Raw genomic sequence first — 17,150 nt, 5'->3', positions numbered from 1 at the left:
CACTGATTATCTTCTAAACCCATGAGGAGCACTGTGGTGGTCCTGGTATAGCAAGTCACAAGACATCAGAAAAGAACACACACCAAGGTAGAAGGTTAATCCTGGAGTCTTTATTGACACGCCTTCCTGCTGTCATGGTACATCAGTGCATTCCAGTCTATCAGGAATTGGTTATACAACCCATGTTAGGGCTCTATAAATATACCATTTGAAAACAAAAGCTGTTTAGTTCACCCTATACCCGGCCACCTAGATACGCTGCTTTGTAACAAACTGCAGACCAAGCCCACCACAGGCAACATACAGCTCAAATTAACTTCTCTATGCAGGTGAGACTACTGTGATCCAAACACTGGAAGAGTTCTCATTCAAACTGATTATAATGCATGTTTCCTTGGCTTCTTAATTGTATTATGTGTGTTCAATACTGTGGCGACAACTGAACGTTTGGGAACATGTTGTGGATGCTACTGAATAAGGTTTTGCAATCTCCAACATCCAATGAACTCCATTTCAAAGCTAAGTTGTTTAGAATTTAGAAGTGACTGGGTCAGGTCACCCGTGCCCTACCTTCTGTCCACACTGAGGACACAAACCGCAAATTTAAGAAATCCTGGTCTAGATAAATAAGCCATACACAAATAGAAAGGCCTCACTTCTGTACCAGAATACATAGATGCAGCTTTATTTTCTGGCTGTCCGTGCATCTGAGAGGTCTGCACAGCTATCATCCTAATGCTAAAGTGCTCATAGAAATTTTACTGTAACCATTATGAGCTGTAATCTCTTATCACTTCCTCTCAAAATACTGTGTACAAATTAGTGCAAAAAAACAGAGGCATATACCCAACAGCACTGGATGGACTTCTCACTTACACCTTCAGTTATTAAAATATAAATGTTTACAAATCCTTTATGACTGAAAACCATAGACTAAGTTGTAAGTGTTTTGCTAGTGTGAATGAGGGGGGCATCATCATGGTCCATGAGAAATTTGTGTCACTGAAGTTCCCTTTTTCCATCAACTTGAGTAAAAATACTGCACAACCTCTAACAGTCAAGATGTTCTTATAATTCATAACCTCCAAAATAGGGTGCCCCCTATTATTTTAGAACTTTGCAAAAGAATAATTCACATGAAACTAAACAGGTAGGAGAGTAAAATGCAAGTCTGGAGGACATTTCCATACGTGGCAAAAGGCACCACTGGGTATAGGCGAGGCTTTTTAGGCAGGAAGATACACCAGACAGCTACTGGGGAAGGGATGAGGGGAGAGAAATTAGTCTAGGAATTAAAAGATTTGTCAACTAGTGTTTCACAGAGATGCAGACCCAAGATGCAGGAAGATGGAAGCAAGTCTACTGGAGCGGTGTTAGAACAGATCCCATAAATACTATGGGCAGATTTACTAAAACCTTGTGATGATTTGGGTCACTTTGTGTGATGCAAACCTGCTACAAAGTGTAGAATTGGGGTTTACTTTCCAGCACGTTTCCATGCAGCCACTTAGTTTTTTAACCCAAAACCCTATCTACTATCATTTGTACACAGGGCCTTGAGACAAAAACATCAACTGTTTAAGGTTGGCGTTATATTTGAGAAATTATTTTATTGCACCAAACTTTGCACGTGTACTGCACTGTGCAGCACACATACAATGTTTGACAATTTTTAAACTATGTCTTAGCATAGGCAGGCCAGGCACTGCCATGCTCTCTACTCCTTGATGTTCTGCACTGCATTAAAATTAAGTAAATCTGAAACCTTTGTTTCACACCTAAAGGAATCTCGGACCTCTAAATTTTGTCATATGAATCAAAGCATTTCTAGTACATTTTGAATGTGTATATCTTAGTACACGAAACATTTAATAAAATATTAAGTAGTTGGGGGGAGGCTTGATCACACCCACAGTAAAATTATGTTGTAGAAAAAACAAACTCCCTGCCTGTGTTAAAGTAATTAACCCATAAGTGGCAAAGAGGCTCGGGCCTTGTATAACATGCCACCTACAGTGACCATCTGATGCCCTGGAAAAAAGGGAACTGCGCACCCTGCCCCCTCCCCCTCCTCCCTCTCCCCCCTCTTCCCCCAAACAAGCACATTTCCTACTGGCACTAGGAGCTTTCACACCGTGAATGGCAGAGCCACTGATTCACTGTACCTGCTTTTGACATTTATTCATTCATACTTCCATGCATCAGGTTTACATTAAATATTTTAAAATATTTTTCTGATACAAATGCATGCTACATGATAACGTACTTCAGATATAATCTGTTCAGAATGATGGCGCAAGCCATCACATTTCTCCAGGCTTATTCCCATTCCACATGCTCACAACAGACCATAGCATTGAACAAAGGATCTTAAGAAGACGCTTCTTCCTCCACAACTATTTAGGGAACAGTTCTACAGGCAGTCCCTTTCTAATCAATCAACATACCCCCGTTTTGTATCTGCTCTACCAGACCACATACTCTGCGCGTCACACTTAAGATTCTCTTCGAAGAGGCTGGACATCTATCTCGCTCTTTCCGGCCGCTCCTCTGATGTGATCAATCTACTGTGACCACAGAAGGGAGCTCCTTAGAGGAGACAGCAGGCCCGAAAGAGAAGCATGCCACTCTGCGAGCACAGGTCAAGTGAGACACTCTCGTTGGCAGAGATGAAGAGAACGGATCCGCGACGTAGGCTGATGTCGGACAAGGCAGACTCAGAAGCAGCTGTAGCTTCTCCTTGGATTACCAAGAGGATGCTGGCAGAGTCGATGGAGGCAACACTGTATTTCTTCATGGAAGCAGGGACCTGGAAAAAGGAAATATGATAATAAATGGGATTAGTTTTCTTTAGGTAGAAGAAACTAAACAAGACCTTTAGTCACCTGTATGCACATAAATGGGAAACCAGGAGAAAGTGTACCAAAACTCAGAACATTAGAGATTTTGGGGGTCATTCTGACCCCAGCCGGCGGCGGAAGCCGCCGGCCTGGCTGGAACCTCCAGAATACCGCTGCGCGGTCAAAAGACCGCCGCGGGTATTCTGAGTTTCCCGCTGGGCGGGCGGGCGACCGCCAGAAGGCCGCCCGCCCGCCCAGCGGGAAACACCCTTCCATGAGGATGCCGGCTCCGAATGGAGCCGGCGGAGTGGAAGGGGTGCGACGGGTGCAGTTGCACCCGTCGCGATTTTCAGTGTCTGCGTGGCAGACACTGAAAATCTTGGTGGGGCCCTGTTAGGGGGCCCCTGCAGTGCCCATGCCATTGGCATGGGCACTGCAGGGGCCCCCAGGGGCCCCACGACACCCGTTACCGCCAGCCAGGTTCTGGCGGTCAAAACCGCCAGAACCAGGCTGGCGGTAAGGGGGTCCGAATCCCCATGGCGGCGCTGCTTGCAGCGCCGCCATGGAGGATTCCCTTGGGCAGCGGGAAACTGGCGGTACACTGCCGGTTTCCCGTATCTGACCGCGGCTGTACCGCCGCGGTCAGAATTGCCCATGTAGCACCGCCAGGGTCAGAATCAGGCCCTATGTGTGCTCATCTAATGAGACTAGAATCCATTTACTGTCATGTTAACATAAGCTTTGTAACATGATTATTTCAAAAGTAGCATGCGTTTTGTTCAGCAATGTTTTTTTGTTCTTTACGCGCAACAATTGATTAGTACTTTTTGAAGCATTCCCTATAAAGGTTCAATAAACATACTCCAATGCAAATGCTATTTCCTATAAAACAGTTACCTGGAAACCACAGACCAGAGTCCGTGGACCACAGGCTGCGAACCACTGCTCTACCACAAACAGCATTAAAAACTTCTTGCTGCAGATTCCCCATTTGAACAGATACCAAACCAATACCTATTTGGAGGCGGATCTGAAAGGACTCAAATCCGAAAGTCCTGCAGGACTGAGCAGGCCAAATGCCCCTCACAGTGAACTTGAATGTCGAGACAATAGTGCTTTGTGAATGTATGGAGGGACAAATGCATCTGCATGGGAGATGTCTAGGACAGCAATTCTGCAGTAGAATGAGCACCCAGTCCAGAAGGAGATGTTTATCTTCTGCTTGCCAATTTTCCACTCCAGAGAGCCTCATAAAAGGCTCATACTCCACCCAGTGTAATTTGGTGTGATCTATGTAGAAGCTCAGGATTTTTCTGTGGTCCAAATGATGGTTTCCCTCATCTTCCTCAGACGGGTGAGGCAGAGAATGAAACTCCTGTAGGGTAATGGTTTGACAGACCTGGAGCAGAATCACAACTTTCTGCAGGAAAGATGTCCGACTCCGAAGAACCAGTTTGTCTAGGAAGAAGGTAGTATGTGAAGGAATGACACAAAGCTTGAAGCTCACCTACTCACTGTGACGAGGAACATAGTCTTAATAATAAGAAGCCGGGAGGGACAGCTCTGAAGCAGCTCGAACTGGGTGCACATCAGAAACATCAGGACCAGATTAAGGTCTCATTGGGGCATCACAAATGAAGAACAGGAAAACATACTTTGTCAAATACATCACAACCAGGGCCACTGGAATTATGCGATTATCCAGCTGCTCTAATTTTTGCATAGTTGCAGATTTGTTGCATTTACCACATAATCCATAATCTGATGCATAATCTTCAGATTTTTTTAAATATGTTTCTAGCTCAAGCAGTTCAAAAGTTAGTAAAAATGCAGCGACACATGTTGCTGCTCAGGGAAAGGCCCTTTGCAAAGGTTGACTGGTCAACATTTGGTAGCTTATTGTTGTATTTAGGGGTTCAATTGGTACTAATAAGGTGCAACTAATGCCCAGACAATGTTAACAAATAAAAAATAAAAAAAGACAAAATAATGAAGTAATACTATCATAAAATCTGGTGCAGAATCCTGCCCTGTTGCTGCAACAGCAGGTCCTTCCAGAGGGCAGCCTGATTGGAGGACACATGCTCAAGCCCAGGACTCATGGATACCACAACCTCCATGCCCAATATGAAACCACTAGCATGACTTTGGACCGGTCGTTCCTGATCTTCTTGAGAAATTGGGGCAGGAGTGTTATCAATGGAAAGGCATGTCATACGGTTCCTACTAAGGTAATAGGACAACAGAACTTCAGAATGTGAGGATCGAGTCCGTCCACACCTTCGGAAGCTGCCATCCCAATTCCTGGCAAGCTCACAGTGCCTCACCCAAACCCCTAACCTCACCAAGCTGAAAGGTGATTATGGCAACCTAAACATGATGACACTATGATTCACAAGAAGGTCGTGGAAACAGAACGTACTCTTTTGTTGTATTACTCATGCAGGCCCAGATAAAACACAAGAGATATGAGAAGTTTTCAATACATTTATTGAAACAATGGTAGTTTGCATAGAGCGAATGAGCTGCGATATTTAAGCAGAGGAAACACATCTGTTAACATGTACTCCTCCCAAAGTAGACAGACTCTAGTTGTAGATTAAAGTGAAGATTTATTATTTGAGATCAGGAATACAAGAAGGACCAATCTTAAGCAAACCCCGTTCTTCAGTCGACTGCTTCCCTCAGCATTCCCATCAGATCCCACATACAAGGTTCCACAGGGTGTGACCTATAATGGTTCCATACCATGGCAACCATAAGCAATTAGCAAACACGACATCTTTCCCCCAGGAAAAATCAAACAGAGAAATGAACAAAATAAAACTTACAGGAAATACAGGAACCAAGAACAACAAAACATAACAGCATTTACACAAATATAACAAGATACCATGTCAAGATAGGATATATATACAATATTACAGGAAACACCTCATAACTAAACTAGATTTTCTGTTCTGGAGCCCTCAATTCACTAGTTTCATTCTTACCAATCTGGAAAAATTCCAGACATCTCCTGAGTCCCGAATAACCACATTTTTCTTAACCTTTCAAATGATAAATGGACTCATGAATTTGGATATATCCTTCTTAACAAATTCAGTTTATTTTATTTTTTTCACCAAAACATCATCCCAGACCCCAGCTTTTGCACAATTTTTCTCATCAAATCTGGCATTGTACTTTCTTTAAAAATCTTTTTGTCTTCCGCTTATATCTCCTTCAGGACATTTTTCCTTATTTCCCATTTCTAATCCTGATTTTAACCAAGGAGGGATGATCTTCGACCCAGGTAATCTACCACTGGGCAAGGGAAAAGAAGAGTGGAACATAACAGTTTGGTGTGGTTCTATCGGCCCACCATGTTTCCCTAAGGATGTCAATCAAAGAAACTTTTGTTCCCACAGCTAAGCTTACACAATATTTGGCCACCCTGTTCATTCTTTCCACAAGATCATTGGTCTGTGGTGAGTAGAGAGTAGTTTTTAAATACACAATGGACAACCCTTTAAGAAATTCACACATTTCTCTAGAACACTGGGCACCATTATATGTAACCAAGAATTGAGGCACTAATTCCCTTGCAAACTCTTCCTTCAAGAATTCAATCACCACTTTTGTGTTCACTGAGCTTACACACTTGGTAACCACTTGCGGGAGTTACACAGGCGGGAGGTTAGGAAAATGAAAAAAAAAAAAAAAAAAGCTTACCTCCGTGCCGCGCCACCGATCCTCTGTCGTTTCCTCAGCAGGCAGGCAGAGCCTCCCAGCCTGTCCTGCGGCCAATCCTGATGCTGCTCAAAGCAGCCATAGGACTGGCCAGGGCGCTGCCCGCCCCTTTCACCACAAAAGGTTTTCCTATTGTGTCGAAAGGTTTGCAGCTTCTGCTGCTGGCGGACTGGGTGATGCTGAGCCACCACTGTTGGTATCTACCCACTTCCATGATTAATCCACCATCAAAAGAACAAACCACTCCTGAAGTGATAAGAGTACTCAATGGACCTGCAACATCCAAACCTAACTTAGTCCATGGTTCCTTCAGAATCTCCACTGGAGCGAGTGAGGAAGATCTTGTGATTTTATTCTTCTCACTTTTTCCACACAACATACAGTCCTTCTCCACTTCTTCCACTTGATGACCAACACCTGGCCACCAATACCACTGGCACAAATTGCACTGTCAAACTCCTACCCAAATGCCTTTCATTAGCCAGATTAATTATCTTCCCATGCAAAGTTAATGGCAGATCAATTTTGGAACCTCTGAAAATCTTGCCATCCATCAAATTCAGCTTTTCCCCAAAATTCCAGAACCCTTTCAATCTTTCTGGTCCATCCTTATATTCAGGCCACCCATTAATCACACATTGTGAAGCCGCTTTGATGATAACATCCTCCTCACATGATTTGTCCCCTTCCTCCTTACCGATGGCACACTCCTATACCCATACTATCCCACAAGGCTCCTCCTCTTCTGTAGGCAAGGTTGTGGAGATTTCCTCTCTCACTGGTAACCTCAATAAGCAATCTGCTGCTTTGTTCAAGACACCCGCCACATATTCTACATGAAAATTAAACTCGGTTAGTCCTTCACCCCACCTTTTTATCCTGGGAGTTAAGTGTGCATTTTCCTGCATGAGAAAATCTGAACTAAAGGACGATGATCAGTCCTCACCGTGAAGGGTATCCCTCACAAAAAAAAACTTAAAGTGACGAATCACCCATGACACAGCTAATGCATCATGCTCAATCACTGAATACATTTCCTCAGGACATTTGACTGAACGTGAGACAAATGCAATGACTCTTTCCTCGCCATCTACAAGGCAAGCCCACTCAAACTTGCATCAATGGATAATAAAGTCCTGCGACATACATTAACTGCCCCAAGGATGAACTTACCACAGAATTTCGCTAGCCCTAAAAAAGACCTGACCTTTATTGACAGGAGATGTTGCTTTCACAACACTCTTTGCTAGTTTAAATGTGGGACTCAAACCTTCCCTAGAAATTGTGTGATAAGATATGTGACCGATGATGCTCTGAAATAGCATTTTTCTTTGCTCAAAGTAAGGCAACAATCCTGCATCCTACCAAAACCAATCTCAAGATGCGATCATGTTCTAACATGTCTTTCACTGATAGTAGTGTATCATCTTGGAACACCAGTACCCTTGCTGTGCCTTTTAAGACTTTTAACATCACCCGTTGAAAGCAAGCTGAAGCCGACACCAACCCAAATGGCATATGGAGGAAAAGAGAAGCACCCTATGGGGTGACAAAAGATGTCCGCTGTCTTGAGTCAAGGTGCAAAAGAATTTGATGGTAGACCGAAGATAAGTCCATCACACTAAAAACTTTAGCCACTCCAGCGTAGCAAGGGACTCTGAAATGTTAGGGAGGGGCTGACATTCTACCTTTATATGTCGAGTCACGTCTCTTAAGTCTATGCACATTAGGGGGGCGTGGCTTGGCCACCAGGAAGATGGCCGTCACATTGTGAGGCTCTGCCGGGGCCGGGCAATTTATGCGATATAACTTATCCTGCAGGCGGCGGTGAAGGGAGCGGACCCCTGAGACTTCCTCCTGGGGACCCCAACGATACTGCGCGAGCCGGGTTTGGCTGCTGTGGGCGCCCGGGAGCTAGATTCTTGCTGAGAGGCCTGGCACCGGCGGTCTCCCGCGCGCGCAGACTCCTGCGGTGTCGCGGAGAGGAGAGACGCTGCGGCTGCTCCCGGTCGGGTGGAGAGAGGATGGGAGTTCCGGGAGACCCGGGGAGCCTGATCGGCGGCCGCTTCGGACCGCGGCTCCCCCCCCCCCCTTTCTTTCACTGTGGGCTCCTGGTGTGTGCGGCGGCTGGGGACGCCGGCCCCCTGGGCCTTTCCCACCCCTCGACCGGAGAGTCCCCTCGGGCTTTCCGATTCCCGGGCCCCCGACAGGTGCGAGTGGGGCCCGGTCGATAACCGGCGCTTTACGAGCGTGCTGAGACGGGTGAAGGTGAGGACCTGAATTCAGGGCCTGGTGGAGGGATGGCCTGGGGGGACCTCGGTTTGGCCCCCGGTCGCCTACATACAAACATCGCTGGAGCCCTGCGGACTGCTCCGGGAGCCCTGCACTACATTGACAGCACAGAACCAGGTAGGGGGCGATTGGGGGAGTGAGACGGGGGACGGAGGCCCTGGCTAGTACGGCACCGTGCTCCTGAGTTCTCCCCTGGTTCGTGGGGCTTAAACATCCTGGTTTTGAAGTCTGGTGCCCGGCTGGCCCCCCCCTCCCCCTTTCCCTTTCCCCCTGTGCTGTGTGAAACTCCCTGCTGCTGGTGGGACTTGTTGAACCCATTTATTGGAAACGGATTTGACCTGGGAGATGAAGAGACGGTTAGGTACGCCTGGGGGCCGACCGGTGGCCTGGTGAGGAGAACGAAGTAGCCGGCCAGGTAAATCTTCGGCGACAGAGACCCGCAGCCTTGGCTAGGTGCATTTGGACTGGCGCTAGTTGCACTATCCGTGAAATATTGCAAGATGGGCAAGGCAGATAAGCGACAGGCTAAACTCTCCTTCTCCGGAGGAGAAAAACGCGGGGCCCCTCCCACCTCCCAGCCTGGAGAGGCAGACGCCGAAGGAGAGTCCCCAGAGATGTCTGTGAGATCCATGTTCATGGAACTTAAGACCAGCTTGGCAGGTATAGACGCTAAGCTGGACCATGTATCGGAGCGGCTTGACCGCATCAGAGCCCGGGTGGATGACCACGATGCCAGGTTTGAAACTCTGGAGACTCGCACATCTGAAATAGAGGATGCGCGCAGTGGTGATAGAGAACAGATTGCGCAGATGGAGCGTCTCCTGGAGGTGATACGAAACAAAAATGAGGACCTGGAGGCCCGGTCCAGACGTAACAACATCCGTATCGTGGGGCTGCCGGAGGCAACCGACATGGGCCGCATGGAGGACTTCGTCGAGAATATGTTACAAGAGTTGTTTGCTGGCGAGCTCTCTTGGCTGTTGGTGATTGAGAGGGCACATCGCTCCTTGGGCCCTCGTCCCCCTCCTGGCACTCCTCCACATCCAATTATTGCACGACTATTGAATTACAGGGACCGAGATACTGTGCTCTGGTTAGCTAGGGAGAAAAGACCTCTAGTATATAAGAACTCCGAAATTAACTTTTTTCCCCAATTATACCCCAGGTGTACAGGCCCAGAGGCGGGCTTTCCTGCCGACAAAGCGCCTGCTCAGCCAGGCTGGAGTTGGGTTTGCCCTGTTATACCCAGCTAAGCTGAGGGTGCGGCATGAAGGCAAAGTGCTGTACTTCTCGGATCCAAAGCAGGCAACTAAGTTCGCTAGACGATTACCCAAGCAGTCGGGGGCGGGGGGACCCGGGAGGGGTGGGCGATGAGAACGCCTCTCTCAGTGACAATGATTAAGTGTCATGTGCGGGACTCCATTAAGTCTGAAGCTGTGGGGGCGTGTGGGTCCGCTCCGTGATCTGGCCCCTGATGTGTAGATGTTGCTTGCCCTTGGTCCCTCTCCCCTAGAATTTCTGGGTGGAGAGTCGATTGGCAGGCTTCTGCCCCCACGGATGAGTCCGGTCACAACCTGTTTTATGGTTGCAGGGTGGGTTTTAGGGTTGGTTGGGTGGGTCACTACGAGGGTCCGATTGGGGGGCCTGGGTGGGTGGTGGGAGGATGGGGCTAATTTGGGAATGTTTCAGGTTCCATTTTTGTGAAGTTCTCGGCAGGTGGAGAGCTGTGTCCATGTGCAGTGTTGTATGTCTGCAGTTCTGGATGGGGGATGATGCTACCTCTGCTGTGAGATGCTTGACATGGAATGTGCGGGGACTTAATGATAACCGAAAGGCCCGGCTGGTGATGGCTTATGTTAAGTGTCATGGTATTGACATCTGTATGATACAAGAAACGCATTTGATGGCATCGACAGTTAGCAGGCTGAAAGCTGGCTGGGTCGGGGAGGCTCAGTATTCTACATACTCTAGTTATGCTCGTGGGGTTGCAATCATTATCCGTAAGGGGCTGCAGTGTCGCACGCGTGAAATTATTTCTGACCCCAATGGCAGATACGTAATTCTGAGTGGAGTGTTGTTGGACAGGGCTTGCCGGTTAGTGGCTGTGTATGGGCCGAATGTGGATGACCCGGGGTTTTTCCTGGAGGTATGGCGCCTAGTGGAGTCGCTGGGAGCTGGAGCCGTGATCTGGGGCGGTGATTTTAATGTAGTCCTGGATGCTTGGCTGGACCGAGAGAGTGCGGCTAGGATGCAACATGCTTCTTCAGCGAGATCTCTGACAGCAGTAATGGATAGCGGTGCGCTGGTAGATCTATGGAGGCAGAGACATATAGGAGTGCGTGAGGGCACCTGCTTGAATTACTTCCATAGCAGTTGGTCCCGTATTGATCGATGGCTGGGCACTAGAGATGTGGAGGCTTGGATTAGAACAATAGACCATCTTCGCCGTACGCTGTCAGACCACTCACCGGTGTTATTAGATCTGGCGATACCTAGTGAGCTACAACCGATGGTGATGTGGCGGCTGCCCAGCGGTGCTCTCCGGGACGACATCTTCCGAGAGGAGGTACGGGAGGCTGTTCGGTTATTTTTTTAGGAGAATCGAGGTTCGGTGGACTCCCCCGGCACTGTATGGGAGGCATTTAAAGTGGTTATCCGTGGGGTGTGTCTTGCAAAACAGCATGGGATAGTGAAAGCTTTAAGGCGGGAGATGGCTGATATCGAAAGGAGGCTTGGTGATCTGGAACGGCGCTTAGAGGCGACATGGTCAAGCGAGGTACTTGCCGAAATCAGGCGTGGGGTGTCCCTATATGAGGACGCCTCTCTACTAGAGGTTTGCTTCCTTAGGTGTCATGCACAGGCTCGCAGGTATGGCGAGGGAGAGAGAGCCGGGAGGACACTAGCTGGATTATTGCGTAGCCCCCGGGCCAGTAATTACGTTACGGAGGTGATAGATACTGAGGGTGGTAGGGTGTCCGGATCAGGAGGCGTGATGCAGGTATTTGCAAAATATTTCTCGCAGCTATACGCGCCTCCGGTGGGTCTTAGGGAGGCAGATATGAAGGAGTATTTTGAGAATATTGCGCTAGTATGGTTTGAGGAGGCACACAGGATGTATCTGGATGTGCCGTTCTCAGTAGAGGAGGTGGCGGCGGCGATTCAAAGCCTACCCGGAGATAAGTCTCCGGGCACGGACGGTCTAACCCCTGCTTTTTATAAAGAATATGTGGACATCCTTGCTCCCTATTTGCTGGAGGTGTATGAGGAGTCTCTGGCGACTGGGTCACTTCCGACCTCCCTCTGGGAGGCTTTAATAATAACTGTGTTGAAACCTGGGAAGGACCCGACACGATGCGATGCGATTCGTATCGCCCACTTTCCATGATAAACATTGATAACAAGATACTTGCAAAAATGATAGCGACTCGACTACAACCACTACTCTCTAGAATGGTGCTTCCGGATCAATCAGGCTTTATTCCTGGGAGATCCACGAGCCATAATCTGCGCACCTTCTTTGCGGTGCTGGGATCATTAGAGACAGACGATGATGTAGCTGCAGTGTTTCTCGATGCAGCTAAGGCCTTTGATTCCCTGGCTTGGGAATATATGTTTGCTCTTCTGAACCGAGTGGGTCTCAGTGCGCGCTTTGTGAACTGGATCAGGTTGGTGTATACCCTGCCCACTGCCAGGTTGCGCCTTAACGGAGGTGTATCAGCCCCATTCCCGGTGTCGCGGGGTACATGACAGGGATGCCCGCTTTCTCCGCTTCTCTTCGCGGCTGCAATGGAGCCTCTGGCGGCGGGACTGCGACAGAAATATAGTAATAGCGGCTTACAGTTCCGGCAACGCCCTGTCTTGATATCTCTATATGCAGATGATATCGCGATATACGTGCGAAACCCCGGGCAGAAATTAGACATCTTATTAGATGAAATTGTTCGCTTCAGGAACTTTTCGGGGGTCACTATTAATTGGTCGAAATCAATGATCCTGCCGCTAACTCCTAGCGTGGAGAGATTTGACTCGCGATACCCTTTGGTTTGGGCAGATGGGCCGGTGCGTTATCTGGGCATACATCTGTGCTGCGACGCGGAATCACTTCGACTTGCTAATTATGGGACGGCGCTGACATGGCTAGAGGAAAAGGTGGAGGTATGGAAAGCCTTGCCCCTTTTGTTGACTGGTCGCATTGCTATTGCCAAGATGGTGGTACTCCCTAAATTTTTGTATTTATTCGTGAATCTTCCTCTTCCACTCACTAAGGCCTATTTCCGGCGCCTGAGATCTGCCCTTGTTCGGCTGGCGTGGGCGGGGCGACAGTCCCGCATCGCTTGGGAGAAATTGACGCTGCCTTTTGAGCGGGCGGATTGGCAGCCCCAGACCTGGAGCTATATTATCACTGTGCACAGGCGCATTTTGCGTACTATTGGCTGAATCCGACCCGTTATATGCCACACCTTGCACCGGAGAGTGATTCTGTCTGGCCTGACGGCTTGGTATGTGTGCTCGGCGGGCGGGTTCCCCCCCGTTCTGGAGGAGTTGACACGGTCTCCTGCACGGCGGGAGCATGGAGAGCGTTGATGCAGCGGGCTGGGATGCCTGCACCCTTTGCTCCATCGCTGCCTGTTATGGCAGTGGCTGATGCCCAGATGTTTCGTGATGGAGGGGTGCGCGGGTTTCTACGAGACGCTGGCTTGACGGTGCTGGGAGACTGGGTGGTGGACGGCCGGCTGTTGGATATTCATGATGCACTCTCGGACTGCGATGGCACCCCGTTGCAGCGTTTTTGTGCTCTCCGGGTTCGCGCCTTGCTGCGAGATCGTTTTTTTGAAGAGCCGGATGCTCCCTCGGAGTTTCGTGCTCTGGAGGCACTTTGTAGCGCGAGATCCCCCTCCAAGTTGATAACTAAGCTGTATAATGCTGTGCAGGAGCAGGGGAGTAGTATTGGGGTGCCCTCTAGGACTGCATGGGAGAGAGATGTGGGGGAGCCTATCCCGGAGGCAATGTGGCGCAGCTGTTGTGCTCATATGAGGACACTGTCCCCGAATTATAGACTGTGCTTGCTGCATTTCAAGTTTCTGCACCGACTATATTATACGCCCAAGAAACTACATTCCATGGGGCTGCTGGCGGATACATGCTGAGCTCGCTGCGGGGTTCGGGACGCAGGCTTCTTTCACCTGGCATGGGAGTGCGCGGAAGTGTATAAGTTTTGGGAGGAGATAAGACGGTCGATTGTTGAAATGACAGAGGTGGAGGTCCCCCTCTCCCCTAAGATAGCGCTGTTGGGATATATGGACGAGGTTCAGGGCCCGCATAGACGCTTGGTGGGCCTCCTCATGCTGCTGGCTAAGCGTAGAGTCGCAATGTGCTGGGGCCGGGGGAGAGCCCCCCGTAGGTCTGATTGGTTGCGAGATGCTGCTTTTTGTCATGATCAGCTGTTAGTATTCTGGGAACTTATGCCAGAGGGATCCCGCCCCAAAGATATCTGGGCCCCTCTAAATGAATATCTGGCGACGCAGACTGAGGGTGCTGTGTGACTGATGTCTCCCATCTGCGCGTTTCATACCCCCCCGGATCATGCGAATTACCTTGTTGTATGATAATCCTGTGACTGTTTGCTCCACCTGCCTGTTTTTAGAGGTTTTTTGCAACTGTTATTTTTTGCAGTTCTCCCTGCTCGACGATGTTGGATTAAATACCATCGGGTGTGCCTGTCCTTGCCCTACTCTGGGGTGGCGGACTTTTGCGCTCCTCCGAAGTAGAGGTGTCTTTTTTTTGGGGGGGAACGGATCCCTTGATAGCAGTATATAGAGAGAGATATTGGCAGAGACACGTCTGCGAAATGGGATACCACAGTAGTTATATGATTTGGAATGGCTCTCATATACCCTTACCCTCTCGTCGAGAGATCTGCTGTATTAATGTATGTTTTTTTCTTGGTTTGTGTTTAAATGAATAAAACAATAAATAAAAAATAAAAAAATAAAAAAAGTCTATGCCCATTCAAATGTTCCTCCTACCATCCTTAGGTGCCAAAATGACCAGAGCAAGCCTCTCCGAAGACTCAATTTCTTCACTCACATTGGCATCCAAAAGTTTCTTGAGCTCCTCCTGCAGAGGACACAGCATTAAATTTGGAACCTTCCTCACCTTGTGCACCGATGGTATAGCATTTGCTTTTAAAGAGATTTTATGCGCAAAACCATTCAACAACCTAAGGGTGTCCCTACAAACTTCAGGTAACTAGCTACTAATCTGTAATCTGAAGAGCATCTTTGTTAGGAGACTATTTTTAGTTTGAGGAACCACTTGTCTAACAGAATGTTCTTGGGATTGGTCAACCACAACACTTTCTAAAAGCTTTTAAATGGCATATATGTGGTGTTAGTATTTAAGAGGCCAAGTATCCTCGGGAATATCCAAGCTACCTTGAAGTTAACTTGCATGAGCATTATCTAAAGTCTGAACACTGGCATGTACCATTTCTTTCTAGAGGAAGGTGAGTTAGTCCTAGAGGCTGCCTTACAAATAGAACGGACAGACTTCACATTGAGAGCACCTAAATCTTTGCTTGACTGGTAGCCCTAGCATTCATGACAGCACTGCATATAAAGTCCTTAATAATTTCATCAGTTTATCCTTGCTTATTACTACAATCCTCCACCCCCTAAACTTAAAATAATCTCAACCAATAAGAAATTGTTCCAAACACACTGGGCTTCATCCATAATATTTCTTATATGATGTTTTCTATCACTGCGAAACAGCCTGTTTGCAACTGGCAAAATGCTATATGGGATGTACCAAGCCCAAATTACAATTCAGTAACTTGCTACCAAATCGCAATTTGGGCTTTGCGATTCGGTATGAGGAAGGGTCGTGTTGAGGGCGTCCCTTCCTAATACCAAGTCAGAAAGGTATGTATGAGCGTTTTGCCATCGAAATGCAATCGCACAATATTCACAATTTACCGCCACTGTCAAATGGAGGGTAACCCATTTGCAAATTGAACCCTTTTCCGTTTGAGAAAGGTTGGGAAAATATTTTCCCACAGACCACTGCCTACTCTTAAAAATAACAACATAAAAGTTTATTTTTTATTTTTAAACGCAAAAACATGGTGGTCTGCTGACCACAGCAGGCCACCATTCCGGTAATTTTTTGCAATTCCCATTAGGTCGCAAAGCAAAAACTACCTAATTAGTACTCATGAGGTCCGTCTATTTGCGACCCACTTGGAATCGCAAATAAAATTCAAAAGAATTTCATACATTTTAAATTGTGATTTCCTAATTGCAATTAGGAAATCGCTATTTCAGATATTAGTACATGTAGCTTAGACCCTTGTCGCAAGAAATGAAGCCAAATGAAAATATCCAAAATGCTATCCAGCAGAAGAATGCCATTTGTGAATCTACCCAATGGAACTAACAGTTTACAAGCAGAAATTTAAAGTTAACCAGGACTCCCATACACCATCCGTGGTCTATCCTACATTTTGGTAGGGTAAGGAGGCTCAAAGAAAGAGACTGCAATTGAAGAAAAGAAAACAATCTCCTGAGGGAAATGAAGAAGGAAAACTCATACGTGAATAGTGCAGTGAAGGAGCGAGACCTCATTAATTCCTCAGTTTGTGAATGTGTTCCCACCTTCTTTAAGAAATGTAACTCTTCAACGGTTTGCAACCGAAAATGCAGTCACAAACCACTAGATTGCAAAATCCATTTTGAAAGGGACACCCTAAATATGACCCTTCCAAACAGTTATTATTTATGCATTTCAAAAACCATCTGGCTGTAACTAATTGCAGAATCACAAAATGGGTTTTGTACATAGAAAGACACCAGTTAGTGGTCCAAAATCAGGCCTAAAGTCATAATCAATGTCCCTAAATGGGACTGCTATGTACCATGAGAAGCTTTCCACAGTAAAATCTTGGTCTGGCTCAAGGATAAAATCAAGCCAAGAAACATAAGGATTTGAGAAATGAGGAGTCTTAAAGGGTTTGTACTTCAGAATGAACTTGTAGGAGGACTGACTACATACACAGTGTGATGAAGAAAAAAGGTGCCAGACCAAGAGGATAGCTGAAAGAATCAGAAGACTCGGAACTAAGCATTATCCTCAGCTCACCCCCACCACCATCACTAGGTGAAGTGAGGTGCATAATCTTCCTCTCTGCCCTTAAAATGAGATGCAACATCTGTATGTCCTGTACAACAATCCCCAATGTTTCCACGCTGCATGGTATGTTATCTGCCTCTCTGGTTTGACGTTTGT

General features: G+C 47.4%; 1 protein-coding gene across 1 annotated transcript in view; it reads right to left on the bottom strand.

Moving 5' to 3' along the window:
- Window positions 1-90: 90 nt before the first annotated feature.
- Window positions 91-17,150, bottom strand: part of MPI (mannose phosphate isomerase) — an 82,826-nt gene continuing 65,766 nt past the window's right edge. Inside the window, exon 8 of the mRNA XM_069222146.1 lies at window positions 91-2,809. Within this exon, the coding sequence (XP_069078247.1) occupies window positions 2,591-2,809 (219 nt within the window). The 3' untranslated portion in view covers window positions 91-2,590. The remainder of the gene's footprint in view (window positions 2,810-17,150) is intronic.

This window comes from Pleurodeles waltl, chromosome 3_1 (assembly GCF_031143425.1).
Source record: "Pleurodeles waltl isolate 20211129_DDA chromosome 3_1, aPleWal1.hap1.20221129, whole genome shotgun sequence".
Lineage (NCBI taxonomy): Eukaryota > Metazoa > Chordata > Amphibia > Caudata > Salamandridae > Pleurodeles > Pleurodeles waltl.
The sequence above is the reverse complement of the archived record's forward strand: the minus strand, read 5'-3'. Positions and strand labels throughout refer to the sequence as shown.